This window comes from Chlamydotis macqueenii, chromosome 3 (assembly GCF_036417535.1).
Source record: "Chlamydotis macqueenii isolate bChlMac1 chromosome 3, bChlMac1.mat, whole genome shotgun sequence".
Lineage (NCBI taxonomy): Eukaryota > Metazoa > Chordata > Aves > Otidiformes > Otididae > Chlamydotis > Chlamydotis macqueenii.
The window spans coordinates 83,630,741-83,650,192 of NC_141558.1; the positions used below are offsets into that span (position 1 = coordinate 83,630,741).

Below are 19,452 nucleotides of genomic sequence, written 5' to 3' on the forward strand. Positions count from 1 at the left end.
AGTGTTTTCAGCCCTTCACCACAAGACTACCTACGGGAGTGAAGGAAAAAGGTAAATACCATTTGTTATGCTCTTAAATGGGAAGACAAGAGAGGGGGTAAGCCAAAGGCAGGTCTTGGATGAGGACCCGGGAGGAATAAGGATGGACTTGTGCATGCTGTAGCCATCATGCTTGCAGCAGTTTTCAGAAATGCTATGCTTGCTGGCTGCTGGTTGCCAGAGGCCAGGCAGGAATATTCCCTGTCAGCTCCATCCTTACCATCCACCCAACAACTCCATTCCTAGCCCCCGGGAAAGGCAGGACAGGAGGCAGAGTGGGTCCCCGCTCTTCCCAGCTGAGCCCCAGCGCTGACTGCCACTCAAGGCTGCCGGGCAGGCAGGGGACATGTAGGTTTGGTTCCATGTGGACACGATTCCTCTCTCCTCACCGGTTCGCTAAACTTGCATTTACTGTGCCTCTGCTAGCGCAGTGCAGGCTGAAAAATCATCTTCATAATGGCCGAGTCTGTTTGCTTTCTTTGAGGATGTTTATTTAATATCTCTTCACTAATGAGTCAGGCTTTTTTTTTCTGTGATCCGCAAGACATCAATATTGCATGTGCTCAGAGACCTGAAGCACGTACGCTCAGCGCCGTGCGTTTCAAACGGCAAGCGTTCTGTTAACAACCGCCGCCAGACAAGCCGGGGAGCAGCCTGAGCTCCCAGAGTCAGAGTGAGATCAAAGCATGCAAAGGTTAATTGGCAAAATGCCACGGCAGCCAGTCTGCAGTGGGAATTTATGATTTACAAGCATACCAGTAAAAGACGGCTTTAATCCTTAGATTATGCTAAGTGCTTGCAAATTTTAATACAGTAAACCACTATTTTTTTTCTCTACTGTAGCATTAAAAAAAACCCTTCCCTTCTCAAATATAGAAATATGTAACCAGTTTCCTACGAAAGGCATTTTTTTTCCCCCAGGAAAAGCATTAACATTATAAATAAAACCACAGCTATCTCTCAGAAATAGATGTGGCAGGCTGGGGGGGGAAGAACTAACCTTTTTTTTTTTTTCCCTTCCTCCCTTTCCCCTGATGTTTTGTGCTTCCCATAACCATTTGCCTGGAACCACTAGCCCTGTTTGCCTGTTCTGCTCTCTGCGTTATTTCCTCCTCTTCCTGTGAGGCAACAGGCATCGCCCCACACTGACCCATAGCTCAGGGACCCGACTGCAGAAATCCCGACACCCTGCCCGGTGCCCCTGCGCACCTCACTTGCCCAGCACTCTGTGGATAATTCCTTTGCCAAAATGAATTGGCTGGTGCTGAGGCAGCCCCCCACCCATGCATCTCCAGTGCCAAGGACACACCACCCAGAGGGTCATCCCGCAGCCAAGGGAAGCTGTGACAGGAGCAAGGCAGCAAAGCCTGGCTCACAGCCTGCTGAAAATGGCATATTAAATATTCTATTGTGTGCTTAAATGGTATTTATAGGGACCATAAATCAGATGGGTCCTAAATGCATCAAATTGAGAGTCATTTGAAGACCAGTGTTCTTCTAGACTCCTAAAAACAGCTCAGAAAAATGATGTCATTACAGCCCTCACCTAAACCTCATGGATTCAGAAAGGTCTCTGGTGCTCAGCAGGGCCTGGTTCACACTCAGCCCCCATCACTGGGGCCCATCACAGAGGTGGGCAGAGGCAAGAGGACACAAGCTCAGGTTGACCTTTGGTGTCACAGTGAGCAGCCCTCATGATAGCCTTACCTTCATAAAATCAAGATCACGTGGAGTGACATCAGTACAAAACCAGTGTAGAATAAGCTAGAATCAGCTCCAAAACCCCTCAGGGTTGGTTAAAAAAAAAAAAAAATATCAAAGCAGAGACACAGCCCCACCTCCAACCCAACATGAACAACTGACCTCCTGCACGGCTTTTAAACCCCGACCTCGGCGCCTCTCTGACCATAATTGGGCACAGCTGGGCTCCCTCCGCCTGCCCCAGCCAGGAGGGAGCCTGAAGCACCAAACACAAAACATATGTGAACTGTAGACCTTGCTAAACAGGCAGCAAGCAGCATTTTTCATTCCTGATGCAGTGGCATTTTAGGCAGCAGTAGAGCGTTTGCAGGAGCACAGTTTCTTGGGTGAGCACTTGCCTTTTTTGGTCATCGATGGAATTTAGGCAGGCGTAGTGGATGTCCCATAGCCTAGGAGATGGGGATGGCAGCGGGCAGTGCTGCTGTACTAACAGCATGAGGACTAACAGGCGCAGCACCTTGGTAGTCAGCGGATGCATATATTGTCATCCTGCTTTTGGCTCTTAAGCCTAAAATGAGTTATTTAACCTTGAGTTTGGGTTTCCCACTACTCATGTTTTTATTTGCATTTACCAATTCATCAGTGACGCTTGCAAAAGTAAGGTAGCACTTACAAGCCACTCTCCAGAGCAGAAGCATTTTACAGTCCGAGTTTTAGTAGAGCAATGGTAGTAGAAGCAGAAATGAGGTGTAAGTTAGTGTGACTCCTTGCGGGAATGCTGCTGCTTACTCCCCCACACGGTTAACCTGCAAGGGCAGAGGAATATTAAGCACCATGTAGGCCACTGACTTGTTTACACGTGCAAAACTTCCACTGCAAATTTAACCAATGTCTGTATCTATCGTGCAACAGGGTAAGCTGTGATAGAGTTTGCTTTTGCTTCGTTACTGTAATTAGGCTCTATCTTTTCACCCCCTTCCTCTTTTCCTTTTTTTTTTTTTTTTTGGGTTAACTGCTCTGCAGAAAGTCAAACCACAGGCAGCTTCCTTCTACAACCCAATCCAATTAGTTAAGATTGTGGACAGATTAAGATTTAAGACTCCACAGAGATGCCTGGATGGAAATCCTTTAGGTTAGCTAGTTCTTACTCAAAAATGCACAGACAAGAATGGAGGATAGCAGCACATTTAAGTTGTGGACTGGTGGGTGGAGACCACCAGGTAATTAAAGGTCTCTCCTTTATTATCACCCTTGGAAAAGGGAGGGCCTGATAAGCCAGGATATGACCCATCACTGGCAAGGACAGGTATGTAGGTCATTGTGTCATATGGGAAAGCAGAACTGAGCAGCAACCTGCACACAGTGGCCCAGATCAAAGAAGACATTGAGGACACCTTCAAAAAGAGCTCTGGCCATGGATCACGGAGCAGCATGAGGCCCCCAGTCACAAAGGCAAACACCATGCTTAGCTTTCTTCTCCCCCTGGATGGACAAGATGGCCATCTTGGCTGCTGTCAGGAGATAGCTGATGAAAAAAACCTTTGATGAAGAATTCCTAGGATTTTGTAGGGCCAAAACCAGGGAGGGCAAACAGGTGCCGTGGGTATGCAGACAGCTGAGTGTACAGCTTGGTCTCACTCTTCCTTGTGTTCTTTCATCCCCAAAAAACAGAGTCAAAGAAAGGAGAAGGGAGCAAAGATTTCTCTCCTGAGACACAAAACACAAGCGAGGCAGACAGCAGGGTGGATGCAAAGGTTTCAGACAGTCATTTCTGGGAACGGGTTAGGAGAGATCTGAATCCAGCTTCAGCAGGGTGAGTCATCAGCTGTTCTGCTGCTCTGGTTGAATGGCTGCTCTGCCTCCTGGAAATAAAAGTTACCAGCATATAAATGCCAATGAAGTGGGCATGGTAGACTTAGAAGTGATTGCATGAGGTCATCCTGGAGGATCAGCTATCCGTCAAGAGTCAGTAAGGGCCTGAAATGCTGCTTTCTAGTGATGACTATTTAGATCCACGTGACTCCAGAAGGCACTACAGTTGTCACCTGCCAGGCAATTCTCTGGATTATATGGTGTCACAGAGCAATAATATATGACTATGTCCCTTGACCATGAGGTGGGTATTTCAGGACACAGTATTTAAAATAACTGTTTACACAGTAACAGCTCACTGCAATGGAGTCATCAAGTGTTTCTGAGGTTACTGAGTACTGCCAAAAAAAACAGAATTAAAAAAACCCACCTGAGCTCTCTAAACTGGCCTGGGTACCACAGGGTGCCACAGCCCCCACAGAAGTGGCAAGGGCTCAGCGCAGCAGTAGCAGCTGCTTTGGGTGCTAGAAACCTACATTTTGGCAACCTTTGGTCTAAACAGCTTGAACATTGGGGGACAACTGTAACACTGCAAATATCTCAATTGTGCCAGGTATTCTGCCATCCTCAGAGTGTATTATTGTACCCAGTACTTCTGCTGCTACCAGCTCAGAGCAGAATGGCACCGGTTTACCAGGAATATTTGCCACCAACAGGGCTAAGTACAGGATAAGACCTCTCATGTGAATGGTGAGTTTGCCATGTGCCTTCTTTCCACACTGGAATAAAATCTGAATGTTGCAAACCCCCGAAAAATAATTGTTTAGGATTTATCATAATGAAGAAGGAATTTTTTTTTAATCTGCCTGTGGAGTTTTTGTGTTGTTATGAAAACAAACATTTCACATGGAAAAAGGAAATGTTTTATTCCAAAAAGTCCCCAAAAGTGAAAGCAGGACACTTCACCACCATCCAAAATTTGCAAACCATGGATATCTCTGGAACCATTTTTTTTTTTTTTTACTGGCCTGCAGTGGCTGTAATTGGTTATTGTCTTTCTGTCCAATTCTAATCAGTGTAGCAATATCCAATAATGGTGTGCTGAAAAATTATATCACATTATATCAGCAAAAATGTATTTATAATGTATTTGTAATGGCAAAAGAAAGCGGTCACTGAATGTAGTTTATTGTACCCCAGGAGCTCAGAGGGGCGAGTGGCAGAAGGCTGGTGGGCACCAGTTGAGTGTGCGCTAGAAGAACTGCAGGAAGAGCTATGCCATCAAATCTCTTCTAGTGAGCAGTGGACCATAGCAAAATTTAGGGGCAGAGTGGTCATTTTGAGCAACTTTGTATTTTAAAATGGCTGGGCAAGCGGTAGGTTGAGAGAGAGAAGGAAAACAAAACCAGGATTCCAGTATTAGCAAGTCAAATTGTGACCTGATGTCAGGAACGCTGTGATGATTGTATCATGAATTTCACAATATTTGGTGCTGTTTTCTAAAGCCCTTGCTCCTGCAACTCTGTAATTACATGAAAATTGCTATTCTCATTTAAAAGTAAAAAATGTTTCCAGCCTTGAAAGTTTAAAAAGCATTAACCAAGCACTCCAAATTTTAAAAAAAAGTAAATAAAAAGCATTCAAACTAATTATTAAAACCCCCTAAACTTTCAGTTTTCCAGCAGACAGCTCATGATGTGTGATGGTCTGAGTTGAGCTGAGAGCTGCTGGCTGCTCAACTGGAGATTTGGGTTTTTTGAGGCAGAGGCAACTAAGAGGGAGTATCTGTTTTTAAAAGATAAGAGAGTAAAGTATGGTGGCTGTGGGGTTGGTGGGAAGGAATAGCTGTAGTTTTCATGAGGTTTTTTTTTTTGTGTGTCTGAGAGATGGAGCTAGGAGAAAGTGGATCCCAGCTAAGTCTTTAATGACAATTTTTGCACTTGGTCCCTATCTCTTTGTCTGTGTTTCTTACATACCACTACAGAAGTTTTCAAATACCTGGGAAATGCATCACTAACCGGGATAGACAGACACATATACATGTGTTTATACATACCTGCATATATATATGGCTGGTTTAGATGCCTGCAAGCCTCTAGCCACATAAGGCCTTGTAAGAAGCAACAGCCACAACGTGCAAGAGTTACGGAGTAAGAATGTCAGTGCCACAAATCCATCTCTAATCCTCCTTTAATTACACGGGCGAGTGGGGCCTTGACGCTGAGGCAGCTCAGCGCTACAGCTGGGTGCTGCAGTGCGCTCCAGCAAGCACAGAGGAAGCAGCAGCACCTGATGATGCAGGACTGTACAGTACGGAGGGCGAAGTGAAGGCTATAATTAGGAAACCACTTTATTGTGAAGCAGGCGGTCTAATGAAAGCAGCTGATGGGACCATCTGACTGTATCCACATCGACAATAGCCTTCTAGCATCATTAGTATCTGTCATCTTTTTCCCCCCTCTCTGGCACAGCTCTGAATGGTTAGAGTGAGGTAACCTCCCTGCACCATAAAGACTGAAATCTTTCTTTAAACTGCTCCACTGAGATCTGCCCAAACTCATGCATTATGGAGGCCACTGTGCCAGGAGAGAGAATTTCACCCCTTGGCACCCCTAACTGCAAACAGGCAAGAAAGGGCGGCCGCATCGTACTCTTGCTTCACACAGGCTCCTTGGTGTGTGCAGGATGCAAAGGAAATACAGAAAATACAACTGGGCAGTAGTAGGTGCAGAGGAGCGGACCAGGCTAAACCCCAGCAGAAAGTTAGATAACCATAAATGCAAAGCACTTATGCAGAGCTCCTCTTGCGGAGCTCAAAATGCTCTTACACACGCGTTAGCAAATTCATCTCTCCTGGCTCCTGTGGGAAGGGGTCAAAGTCCAATTACCTGTTGTCCAGCCAGGAACACTTGGGTGAAGGAAGAGAGCAAAATGCTTGTTTGAGGCCTGGCACATGAACAGAAAATTAGTCTGCTAATTTTCAGTGCTTAATTCTGAAAAATTTAGCTTACATGCCTCAAAAAGGCCTCTGGAGGTCCCTAATCCATCTCTTCCTCATGTCTGGTACCCTATACTCTTTTTTTTTTTTTTTTCCCCCAGACCATTTTGCGCTGTTTGGCTTGAAGAAGCTGATAACTTCTCTGTGTATGCTGACTGGACTAGCCTCTTGCTTTTCAGCTTAGCTGTTAATGCAAGTGGAAATACATATGGGAAGAAGCTTGCCCTTCTCCTGCCCTTGATGCACCCAGTCTGAGCCTACAGGATTTCGGATCTGCAGAGCTCTCCGTCTGGCAGCTTGTAAAAGCATTACGAATTTACTACTCTTTTAACCAGCAAAGAAAATAAATCTTCCTTGCCATAAATGCTAATGTTGGTGCACTGAGAAGAGAACTGCAAAGAGAGAGAGAGAGAGAAACATTCCCCATGCGATGATTAAAGTGCCAGTTCATGAAAGCTGACGTCAGCACGTGCTTTCAGGGTGGCAGAGCACTTGCGTTTATCCTCTCCTTGTTTGTGCTCCATCTGGATGAGCTCCAGTGGAAAAAAAAAAAAAAAAAAAGAGAGAAAAGGAGAAGCTAATGCCTTTCTAATAAATTCCTGAATTCCTTCAGTTTCATGCAGGGAGCGGGCTCTGAAGTATCTAACTTCTGTTTGCCCAGCGCGATGAGATAAAAGAAACCGAAGGCAGCGGGTGCTTGCCGCCAAGCTCAGTTATAATTAGATTGTCACAGCAAGCAGTCAGTTGGGGCATCTCCAAGGAGGACCGAAGGGGAGCACACTGGTAAATAACATCATCGCAGGATTTGGTAATTTGCAGAGGCAAACCGTGTTTCCCGTCAAGCGGATTTATTCCAGCTCACAACTGCTGTCATGTGAAGTCACGATGGTTCAAAACCCAAAAACGCTGCATGAGTAAGCTACAGGTTTCTGCTAAAAATGGTCTAATGGGAAGATGGGAGGAGGCCCAAAGAGCAGTTCTCCGACTCTGTGGTATTGTTTGCAGGTGAGAGGATAAGCAGGGCCGGTACCAGGCTTCTTACTGAAGCAGATCTCTCCCTTCCCTGGATGGAGCAGCATGGGGAGGGCCGTATTCTCCCCCCTTCTGTAACCCCTTGTCCCCTTCCAGCAGTGGCACTGCCAATTTAGGTCAAGCAGAGCAGTTTGCTGAAGGTATAAACCATGAGCATTCTGGAGGAGATGCTGGCTGCTGGGAGGCAGCCTTCTGTGGAAAAATACCCTTTTTTCCTTCTTCCCTTTTTTCCAGCCTCCCTTTTTTAATTCTGAGCTGCTGTTGGAGTGAGTGAGAAAGGCTTACCAAATCAATATGGTCACACACATGCTGCAACTGCTACAATAATTACATTGCAGAGTTTCTTGCTGAAGATGGCTATTGATAATTTGGTTTTAGAGCTACACACTGGTACTGTCAAGCAGCGTGGATGACGACTGTGCGCGACAGTGGTTTTAGTCTGTTGTTGCTCTCATAGCTGGCATGGTTACTTGGTACAAACGGCTCCCATTGATCAATACAGGAGTCAGCTCTGCAGCGAAGCTGCCTCTCAAGCGCTGAAACAGTGAGGTGGGTGTCAGTCTCTTCCCCCAGGTAACAAGTGATAGGACGAGAGGAAATGACCTCAAGTTGCATCAGGGAAGGTTTAGATTGGATAGTAAGAAACATTTATTCACTGAAAGGGTTATCAAGCATTGGAACAGGCTGCCCAGGGAAGTAGTCGCATCACCATCCCTGGAGGTATTTAAAAGATGTGTAGATGTGGCAGGTGTTTTCCAGCCTAAATGATTCTATGAAATAACAACTTTGAATTTACTGTAACTATTCAGAAGAAACAACTTTTCTTTCTCCCTGGACCTGCCGATGCTTTAGACTTAGTTTCCATTTCAAAAAATCAGGATGGCAATATAAAAAAATGTAAAGATTCCATATCAGTGATATTTTTCAACCATATGCTTTCAGCTGGAAAATAAGTTAAAGGCAGACATCCTGCACTTCTGAATATTCTGAAATTAAATAGTCTTTGAAATAACATTCAGAAATTAAAATTTCACTTTAGGTCCACTTTTTCCCATAATTTCTCTTCTATCAAGTAAAAAATGAAAGACAAACAGACCAGCGACGCAAGAAAAAAAATCCATTTCAGCAACATAATTTCTTCTCAATAGGTTGTGTTTTTTTTTTTTTTCCCCTGTTCTAAAGGACATACCTTCACCATGTAAACAGATCTGAGATCAGATCCCCCAAAATCTTTGCAATATGCAAGGATCCCGTCAGAGCTAGGCAAGGAGAGAGTGCAACCTGCAACTTTGCATCTCACAGGCTGGAGGTGGAACCTGGCAAGCTAATTACTGGGTGTGGGTAATGCAAGTGGGAGCAGGATGGGAGAGCAGTGAATTTCTCTCACCTTTCCATTCCCCGCCCTGCAATAATCACAGCCTGGGTCTCTGCCAAAGTGCTGCCCAGTGCTCAGGATCCCTGTATGGATATGGAGGATCAGAGCAGACCTGGTCCCCAGTGACCTGCACACCCCAGCGCTTGCTGCTCCCCACGCTCTCTGCCCACTCGCTCAGACTGCCACCGTTTTGTGGTGTTTGCATTCAAGCTAAGGAGAAAAACAGATGTAAAATTGGCACAGCTACCAGTCTTGCTATGTTAGTGATTGAGTGATAAGATGTATAGTGGTGGTTACACAACTGGGTTGTGTCTGTGGAGCCAGGACTTCTGGGTTTAATCTCCTGCTCAGTCACTGACTCATCACGTAGCCCAGGGCACATCACTTCACCTCTCTGCACATAAATTTTGTCATCTTTAGTGGAGGGGTAATAAGACTACCTCACAGGAATGTTAGGACACACAAATTACCCTCATAAATATTTGTAAAATGCTTTAGACGATGCTTCAGCAAAGGCATTGAGTATTTCATTGTTGAATAAGTAACAGCCAGGGGAATGTCCTAATTGCCAGGCTGGCTTATTTACTCACCTTGCACCAGAGATTGCTGGCAGCTGTTCCAAAAGGATGTCTCAGGTAGGGGAAAGGGCAAAGAGGTGGTTCGACTAGTGTAGCAGGAGCAGCAGCAGGAAAAGGTCAGCTCATCCCACAAAACAAGTACATGATAGATAAATGTTACACCAAAGGCTGAGAGGCATTTACGTCCTTCTCAGCCCAGATGCACAAAAAAAGCTTATGTAGCTGACACTTACAGTGATGGAATACAGATGTCTACTGTTAAGTATGATCCACAAAGTCCCATGTCACTTCTTCAGAATGCATGGACAACTCTGGTTTTGGACTTAAAAAGCATGTAGATACCTGAAGTTGTGCTTTTGCGCTTTCCCTGAAGTGTTATCTTCTTGCCTACAGCAAGCATCTCGCTGTCTGTTCTCCACCCGAGGCTGTCTGGGATTAACAGCCTCGGTGTGTCAGTGCCTCAGATCCCCAGAAGGTCTGGGACATTATATGATTCATATAATCATGCAGTTTTGCTGTGGGACATTAAAGAGAGGCTGCACTCCAGATCCTCAAGGCTGTACTTGTGAACAGGTGAGCTTTCCAAGGATCCCTACATCCGCACCAAAGTAATGCAAGATCATTGCTGAAAGGAGAGAGTTAAGCTGAGAGCAAGTCTTAGAAACCTGCAGAAGGTGCACTCTTGATTTCTGTTGCCTAATCTATCCCAGATATGTTCTCCCCACTTGTTCCTAACTCCTGTGTTGTACTTGGATCTGAAAGCTGATTCAGAGGATACCTGTGGGCAGCCTGCCAATTGCAGGTAAATCCTTGGCAGTTGAAGAGCTGCTGAACTGGCCGATTCCTGTGACTTTAACAGGAATCTCTGGCTGCAAAATTGAGTTGGTACTAGAGCATGGAAAGTACTTCCTGCCTCATCCACACAGTATGAAGCCGTTACAAGTATTTTTCTGAAATGCCCAAGGCCCAGCTCTCCTGAGCCGCCCTGGCCACTATTTCACTTTGGGGCCCCCAGGTGTTGCTTGCAGTCACCTAATCCGAACAAATGTTGCTAATGGGTTTTCCTTCATGGCTAGTTTTTTAACACTAAAAGCAATTTTTAAAAAAAAAATCCTTGCTGGTTATGATACAGATATTTTAAAGGTATCAGGTCACTTTCCTTCTTCACAGCTATAATAATTTTACACCAATAAGAAAGCCCTCTCAGATGTTTGGAAGCAGCTGGTTTCTCAAGCTGAAATAACTCACTCCAGGGTCAGCCTGTGTATCAATGGAAGAAATTCCCTACTACTTCTCACTGAACCATGGTCCTGCAGCACCACTACTCCAAAAGGACTATTAAATCCTTCTTGTAGGGAAGCAGAAGGCCTGGAGAGTATAAGCACCCTACCACTGAAACACGTTCACGGATCCTATACAGAGGACATGAGCATGTTTCCATACCTGCCATCTACAAATCCTGCTGAAGGCCTGCGATTAGGGAAAACCTACACATTTCAGTGAATTTCAGTGAATTTCTCAGTAAAATCCACAATAACTTAATCTAGTTATGACTGTGTTACAAGTGACAGTTACATAGGTCACAGAAGAGGAAAAACATAAAGGCACTTCTTCCAGCCTCTAGCCAGTGAGTAGTTCTAACCACCCCTTAAATAAGCTCTCCTGTGTTTTGTTGGCTTTGTTTTCTAAAATTGCTCAAGCCACGGGCTGTCTATCTATTCCCTTGAGCAACTGTTCTCTCCAATGATCAAAACCAGAACAATTTCTGCTATGCACTAGGAGGTTCAACAAAAGCAGCTGAAGTTAATAATCTTCCCCCTCCAGTGTTGATCGTGTTGGGTTTCAAAATGTGCAAGAGAAATCTACTGAACTCAGAAAGGAGTTCAATAGGTGAAAGATGGTGTAGCATCTGGTGTCCACAAAAGGTAAGTGGTGGCAAGGACAGTTGCTGACAGTTAAACATCTCTCATCCCTGGATAAGCAAACTATGTACTTGGAACAGAAATAGTTTTAACATGATAGTTCTCAGGAGCATCCCTCTCTGTCATGTTCAGAGATCTATGATACCCAGAAAACTTGTTTCATTTAAGTAATTTGTGAACTACTTTATGGATAGATTTTTGTCTTACTTTTCCCAAAATCCCAGATACCTTCCTTCTAAAAAAAAAAAAAGAGTAAAAAAGAGCAATCATTGCAAAACTATGGTCCTTCAATTGCAAATTCTTCAAATCCCTCAGCAAACATGCATCACACAATTGCAGAGCTGTAAAAATCCAGGGCTCTTCTGTGCTCCTGTGTTTGGCGCGGGGTTGTTTCACATCAACATTTTAGCTAAATATCCCTCAAAGTAAAAAAATTCTTGCACAGATGTCCCAATCTACTGATCAGCTGTTAAAATGACCTCATTTGTAATCAGTACATCTGTATCTCACTATCCAGAAGCTGGTGGGAGGAAACACTTAGCAATCCCCAAAGCCACACAGAATTTTTCTGTGCAGAGGTTTTTCTGAATTTTCCCTCTTTTCCCTAAGGTCACCGAGCACCTAAACTGGACTTCGGGGCAAACTGACCAGAGATGAAACTCTTTTGTGCCATTTGACCTTACAAAGCAAAATAGAGATACTGTACCAGAGGGAGGTCATCATCAGCAACAAAGGAGGCCAGATCTTGAACTTGGCTGCTGCCTAAGCTGTAGACAAAGGATTTGCCATCACTTGTCAGGCTCCATCACTTCCCTGTTTGGAGAAGAGATTACTTCTCCCGACCAGGCAACAGCATAACTTTCAGCCTCAACGCCCTTCACAACAAGCTGAGTAGGGCAGCAAGGCCAGTACCCACAAGGGTCCTTTGGACAGTGGCTTCTCATGCAGGCTGAGCTGTAGCTCTTCTCCAGCAGAAGACTTTGTAAAGCCTGTTTTCATGGGACATTAGGAAATCACTTTACACAGAAGAGTTGCTTTTCAGTGGTGGGTGAGACCACCATTGACTAAAACAAAGTCCTGGGCTAAGATGGCATCCATTTAATGCATTTTTCCATACAGAGTTGATGTTCCTCCCAAGCCTCTCTTCTTTTGTGCATCAGTAGGCAATATGGCCTACTCAGTCGTCAAGTGAGGGAAAAAGCCATAAGGGCATTTGAAACCAAGGGCATGTTATTAAAGAAAAGAGAGGGAACAGACAACTGACAGACAGGATGGACAGATTACTTTCTGATTTAATGTAACACTGACTGCAGTCAGAGGAAGATCCAGACCTAATCATTTGTCATTCACTCCAGCTTAATATTACCTCTGCTTAATGAGCACAGAGGGAACACTCAGCAGTAATATCTTCAAGGAAATAATTTTGCTTGTGGAGCAGCTGCAAACTGCATGATTTTTGATTTTTTTTTTTTAAATGTCAGTGCAGTTCATCACATACTTCAGTCTACAAAAGAAAGATGCCAGAAGATATTTCCATAGACTAAATAAGAAGCCTGACATTTCCTGCTCCATCTCCTATGTGCTGCTGCTGTAGTAGTGCAGTAGAGCTACACTACAGCTACAGAAACCAGAGGTAAAATCTCCTGCTGCAGAAGCAGCACAGAGCCAATATAATTTAAGCTCGATTGTTTCTCGGTTCCCAAAAGCATCAGTGAAGGTGGCATTCCTTACAGAGCTGAATGCCGCAGGGAACTGAGGATCTGCAGTCCAAAGCAGAGTCACCTGGGCTCCTCCACAAGACTTCCACTCTGGAATCCTTCAGGATGGTGGAAGAGCTAAGAGCTATCTTTCCCCTCACTTCCCTACTGGCTGCACCTCTTATGTTTTTGCTTTCAGAAGCTCAGAACAAAATTTAGCTTTCTAAGTGAGGAAAGGGGATGTCAAGATATTCTAGCAGGGGGCACCAGCATGAAACCCAAGATGCACTTGTACCTATCTCCAGGCAGGATAAACCTGATGTGAGAAACTGTGCAGTATTTTGTAGCTCTAACTCATTCTCTAGGACCTCCATCCGACTTCCTGCATGCTCACACGATTTAGAAAGTTAAGTCAGCACTGAACTACTGTTTTGAATTGCCTTTGAAATACCTAGTACAGATGAAAGGTTCTGCAGAGAACTATATTTTCACTCCTTCTGAAGCCAAGGGCTGTATGAACAGTGACTATAAAAGTTCCCAGGAAGAAAAACGGACTCACAAGAACAACATTTAGGGATGAGAGGAGATTGTAGCCTTCATGATCCACTGGGATATTTGCTCAGGTTCCTCACTTGTGAGGCTTGTATCTTAGAACGTTTCTGAGGTGAAGGTGCTGTGGAATGGACTGGAATACAGTAAAATTTGTCTCCTGCGTTGCCAATTTGAGGCTGTATTTGCTTCTATTTACTAAGCTAAATAAATACCAGCAGTTGAGGTGTCAGGTAGATAGTTAACAACCCACAGTGAAGACAGGGACAGGAACAGAGCAGAGATGGCTGAGCTGATGCTTGCACTGCACTGAAGCAAGATGCAGGTGCTTCTGTTTTGCATTCCAAATATATCCCCATTTGGGGCTGCAGGTAGAGCTCCCAAACTCAGACACACATCTGTGGATAGATTTAGCCAAATAAAAGTCCTACCACTAATAGCCCAGTCTCTGAGTGCAGATCAGAGGAGGGTGAGTGAAGCTGCAGCCCCTGAAACCTGACCATACAACTTGTATTGTACCCACCTCTTTTTATCTTAGCAAGGACAATGATAGGAGTGAAATAGAAAAAGGAGGAGTTTGAATAGCTTCTGTGTGCATAATGAGTACATTTAGGAACCCCAGAACACCTTCTTTTCTGCAACATTTTAATTTTCTGCTCATTTGCTTTTCTGGAGTGGAAATGTAGTACACCTCACAAAAAAAAAAAAAAAAAAAAAAAAGAAAAAAAAATCACACCCATACAAACCACACTGGCTTCAATAAAATCTAAATTTAAAGTATTTGACATTGGAAATAACAAAGATATTGGAAAACAAGATCACAGGGAACCTGTGAAGTATCTGTACTAGTAGACTGTATGGATGGACCTGCAAGTATAAAACAATGAATATCTAATTTCCAGAACTGATCTCCTCTGAACTCCTGATCAGAATTTTGAAAAAAACCTTCTTCCTTGAAGAACAACCATAGAGACTCAAGTCTGGGAGATCTGAACACACCACAGGTCCTATGAGGAGGGTTCAGCCAGACTGGGTTGACATGTAGGCACTTCATTTTTGTTTAGATCCCCTAGTGCATGCTAGTGAAGAAATTCCTCCCTTCACAGGAAGATTCATTCTGGAACCAACTGCCACACCGCAGTGGGCAGGAGGATACAGGACTGCCCCTGGGCTATTTAGTCCTGGAGGAGAATTGGCATGCATGGCTCAGCTCCACGTCCAGTCCCAGACAGATAGAGCCTGGAGTCCAAGGCAGTGAAGAGGGTGTATTCTAGCTGTGCTGCCCAGCACTGCACCAGGGATGCCACGTCGATGTTCCAGGTTGCTCCAAAGTTGGCTTAAAAATACTTCCAATTACATTGTACTTTCCTATGTAGAATGACCTTAGCACCTCCAACTCAATGGTCTTGCTGGAATCTAACATGTGAAATTGCAGCTTTTCTTTTTTATCTTACTTACCTTGCTGTTGGGGAATACCAGGTCGCAATCATGGACTTATATCTAACATCTTATATGCAGAGTTTTACAAGAAAAAGGGGCAGATGCACAATTAAGTTGCCAACGTGCATGAATGAGTTTTCTCACTTCATGCAAGCAACTGATATGTTTAATAATATTCATGAAACAGAGAATTGCATCCCAGAAGGAAAAGCTTTAGCACTTTGAACTTCACCATCACTTGACCGACGTGAAGAAGCTAACTCTGCAGCACATTTCTGATCAAGATTATTGAGCCCCAAAATCCCTGCCTAACCAAGATGCTTCATTCATGTCCAACAGTTTTTTTTTCATTCTGCTGATCTCTGCATCACACCAGAGAGCAGCCACAGCAGAGAAAGATGTTTTTTCCACTTGTTTTACAAAGATGTTGTTTTAATGTTCTTTTCTGCATCGGTCCCATGTTCGCACTTCTTGGCCCTTCCTGCTGACACAAGCCACATAAGTAAAGAACCCGCCAGGACTCCAGCTACCACAGCCACAATGACAGCCCAGTAGGGGACCGAAGGTTCCGTTTCTTCCGAGTTGAGATTTGAATTTCTGAATCCACTATTTCTCAGTGTGGAAAGAAAGGGTTTCTCCTACAAAGGGAGAGCAAAGATTTTACTGACCACAGACCACTCAACGGGCAGCATTCAGACAATATGCCATCGCCCCTTCCCAGAGAGGAATTGTCAATCTTTAGACAGACTATCAGCTGTTCCTGCCTTCTGTCCCTCTTAGGCCAAACTATTTCCTGCCTAGTGCCTGAAAGTTCCTAGAACAAAAAAAGGAGCCATCTCAGAATCAGGAGCAATGGCATAATTTCCAAATTTGTGTGCTCTAGATAATCAAATGGAAATACGTAGACTCCTTAAAACGGACTTAAATGAGAGGCTTTCCACTGCAGTGAGGATATATTTTTTGGATTAAATCTTAAGTAGGTTTTCCTGTGTGTAAGAAAATAGGATTATATTTTAGCTATTTAAAGCCTTCACAAAGATATTCTTTCAAAGAACTTTAGCAATAAGAATAAAGCAGAACAATAGAAGTGATTAATGGAGAGTCTTTACTTACTGAGCTTGGACACTTGAGTTTTGATCTATCATGGGTAAAGTTGTTGTAAGTCTGCTTTTCACCAACTGGCTCCAGCTGAAGAAGAGAAAAGCAATAGTAAACACAATTTTTTTTTTTTCCCTCCTCAGACTCTCCTGACAGACTCTCCTGACTTGGGTGGTTACAACTTTTTGTCCAATCTTTTGGTGTTTGCAGCAATGAAGAAATGTGGTAGAAGATGCATCACAATAAAGTTTCCAGACATTTTAACACTCGTGAACTGTCTGCAGAAAAACTCCCTCAGGAAGCAAGGAACAGGAGAAGCCTTTCCTCCTTTCACACTGAGTGGAGGAGAAAATAACTCTGAATACCACATACTTTAAATATTCTGCTAAAACAAAGTGGTTCACTATACACCCAGTTCTCCCACGTGCACATTTCAAACGACAGTATAAACCACAAAGGAAAAAACCCACATGACAGATGTTAGTCATGTTACTCAGCATGTTACTGAAAGAAAGATGCTTAGGTGGCATGATCATGGAAGTGACTTCAGAAATGACGTAGAGTTACAGAGGCAGAATGAGATGGTGCCAACCTTTGCAGTTTTCACTCAGACAAGAAATTCCCTGGGAGTTTTAGCTGAGGCTAGGTTCACAAGATTGCAAGAAGTAAGTTAAACGGAGCCTTTTATATCATCAGTTGTCAGCTAAGTTGCAATAGCTGACCATAGTCACCCTGAGTCCATTTCAAACTCAAAATAAAATACATCCCAGCTAATGGCGTAGCATTTCTGGTTGGCTAGGAGCACACATACCATCGGTTACCATAGTTAAGCTAACAAGTAGAGGCTTGCTCAGTCATGTTAACCAAAGTGTTTACAACTGTGTATGGACATGCCCAAAGTAATGACTTCAGGATTGGCCCACGACAACTGCAGAGCTGTCATCCAGCACTTCTGGGAATACAGCACAGAGGACTGCTGTTGCTTCTCCTATTGTCTATATGTGCATTTACTGTCCTCAAGTGATTCAAGTGTCAGCTGCATGCTGGAGAAAAACAATATCACAACAAGCCTAACACAACACCAAGAAAACAAATTTTATTCATAAGATTCCTATATGGAAATACTGGGAATACTCTCTCTAGTTCAGCTTAAAAAAAAAAAAAAGCCAAAAAGAAAAAAGAAAGTAGAGACAAAAATTAAAAGAGAGATGAACTGCTGCAAAATGTGACAAGGGAAGAAATCTAAAAAGTGGAGAGAAGATGAGAATTAAAACAGGATGCCAAGTTTTGCTGATTGTGATCAGGTCCTGCTGGACTCATATGAGTCGTAATCACTTGGCCTGCCCACCAGCCAGTGTTGTGAAGACAGAATTTGGTAGTTTTGTTGCATCTTAAAAGGAACAGCTAAAATTCTGATGTGGTTATTTGTAAGATGCGTGGCTCGTATCGTGTAGCATTCTGTCTGGTTATTGGTAGATAACTGTAATACTCCCCGTGCCAGTGCACTTGATAAGGAGTCTGGCACAGAGCCCAGACAAAGGATGATAAGGTGCAAAATTCTGTAGCCAGCCGTGCTTGCTTCATGTCTATGCAATCTGTTCCTCAGAAGCATTAGCTTCTGAGCTTTGAAGACGACAGTATCCCCATGTCCATGTATGTACAGGTCAACTTCTGAAAGAAACACACAGCTCCTCTAGAGCATGTGGCAAACCTGGAGGCAGAACACAAGCTAAACACACTGTCTGAGTGTTCCTCTCCTGGGCCAGAGGACCTATGAGGTGGGCTTGGGACTGGCAGGGGACTCTTCAGACAACAGAGTCCTCTGACTTCAGAGAGCAGGAGGATGCTATTTTTTGTATGAAGCAAAAAGGGCAAAGAACATCATGGCGAGAGAGAAGGAGGCTCCTTAAGTCATCCCCATCCCTGCATACCAACGCAGTGGCCAGGCACAGTCTGGCCCTTTATGTGTTCTGACAAGAATCCATGTCATTTGGCCACTAGCCTACAGCCTGCTGAGCTTTTCAGGGAACAGGGAAACAATACGGCCTTACAACAAGCTTGCACAGCCTCGCTGTACATGGACTGCAAGTGAAAAGCAGGGATGTGTTACAAGAACTAGATTTAAATAGTAAACAGTGAAGTCTTCAGTTGGCATAGACTGACAGATCTCTGTGGAAGGGAACAGTTGTGCTTCGCATCAGCAAGAACCTGATCCCTGCCACCCCCAGCAGAAATCTGTGTGTCAATATCCTTACATGAGTGGGAAATGAGTGACAGTCTGGACAGAATAAAACTCCAGTGGCAGAGAAAAGGGACTGATGGTGATTCAGGAATGAGTAATGGCCAATAGGAACACCACATGGCAACATAAACCAAATTTAAGGCTACCATATGTCCAGGTATTGTCTCTTTTTCTTCCCAAAACATGCAGCCATGTTCAATTTGAATGTTTTCTACACTTGCCTGGAGTTTCTGGGCCACCATTAGCCCTGCTTGAGCTACGACACAATGAAGGCTAACAGACTGCTGTCATCTGGAGTCACAGACAGGGAAGCCTGACAGAAAACAGGCAGATTTGCTGTGCATGCACAAATCTTTTACTCGGAGCATGTGCATGCACAGATCAGTTATTCAGAGCATGTGCATGCACTGTACGTCTACCGCTTTGTACAACCCTGGACCTACAGCTCATATGCTATTCTGGGCAACTGCACAGATTTCTGCCCTGCATTTCCCGGTTCTTGTGCTCAAGTTCATTCTGGAGCATCCTCTAAGTTTCTTATCTTGTTCAAACTTCTACTTAAACTGAAAAGAAATTCCCCTCCATTTATGCTTATTTCTTGTACAAACCAGGATACAGGATTTCTGCTAGCACAATGTGTTTGGGTACTGGTATTTATGAGACAAGAGGAGGAAACATCACTGTGGCATGAAAACGCCATAGTCTTCCTTCCACCATGGGAAACATCATGGTTCTGAAAACAACTGTGACCTCAGAGTTATCAAATCCAGCATGTGCCTCTTAAACACTCTTCCAGCACCATTCAAAATCTATCATTTCCCCCAAAAGGACAGAAGGAATGTGACTGCAAGCAGAGGCATCACAGGTGTAATCTCAGCCCCTCATTAGTTTCAGTGACTCTACTAGAATTGCTTCAGATACTAGAGTGGGTGGTACAACATGTCTACACTATAAATGGCAGCAAAAATT

The 19,452-nt window shown here is 44.0% G+C and overlaps 1 protein-coding gene across 1 annotated transcript in view; it reads right to left on the reverse strand.

Annotated features, from left to right (window-relative positions):
- Positions 1-14,454: 14,454 nt before the first annotated feature.
- Positions 14,455-19,452, reverse strand: part of PLB1 (phospholipase B1) — an 87,170-nt gene continuing 82,172 nt past the window's right edge. Inside the window, exons 57-58 of the mRNA XM_086744711.1 lie at positions 16,257-16,331; positions 14,455-15,781 (exon numbers count right to left, since the gene is read on the reverse strand). Coding sequence (XP_086600837.1) covers positions 15,560-15,781; positions 16,257-16,331 — 297 coding nt within the window. The 3' untranslated portion in view covers positions 14,455-15,559. The remainder of the gene's footprint in view (positions 15,782-16,256; positions 16,332-19,452) is intronic.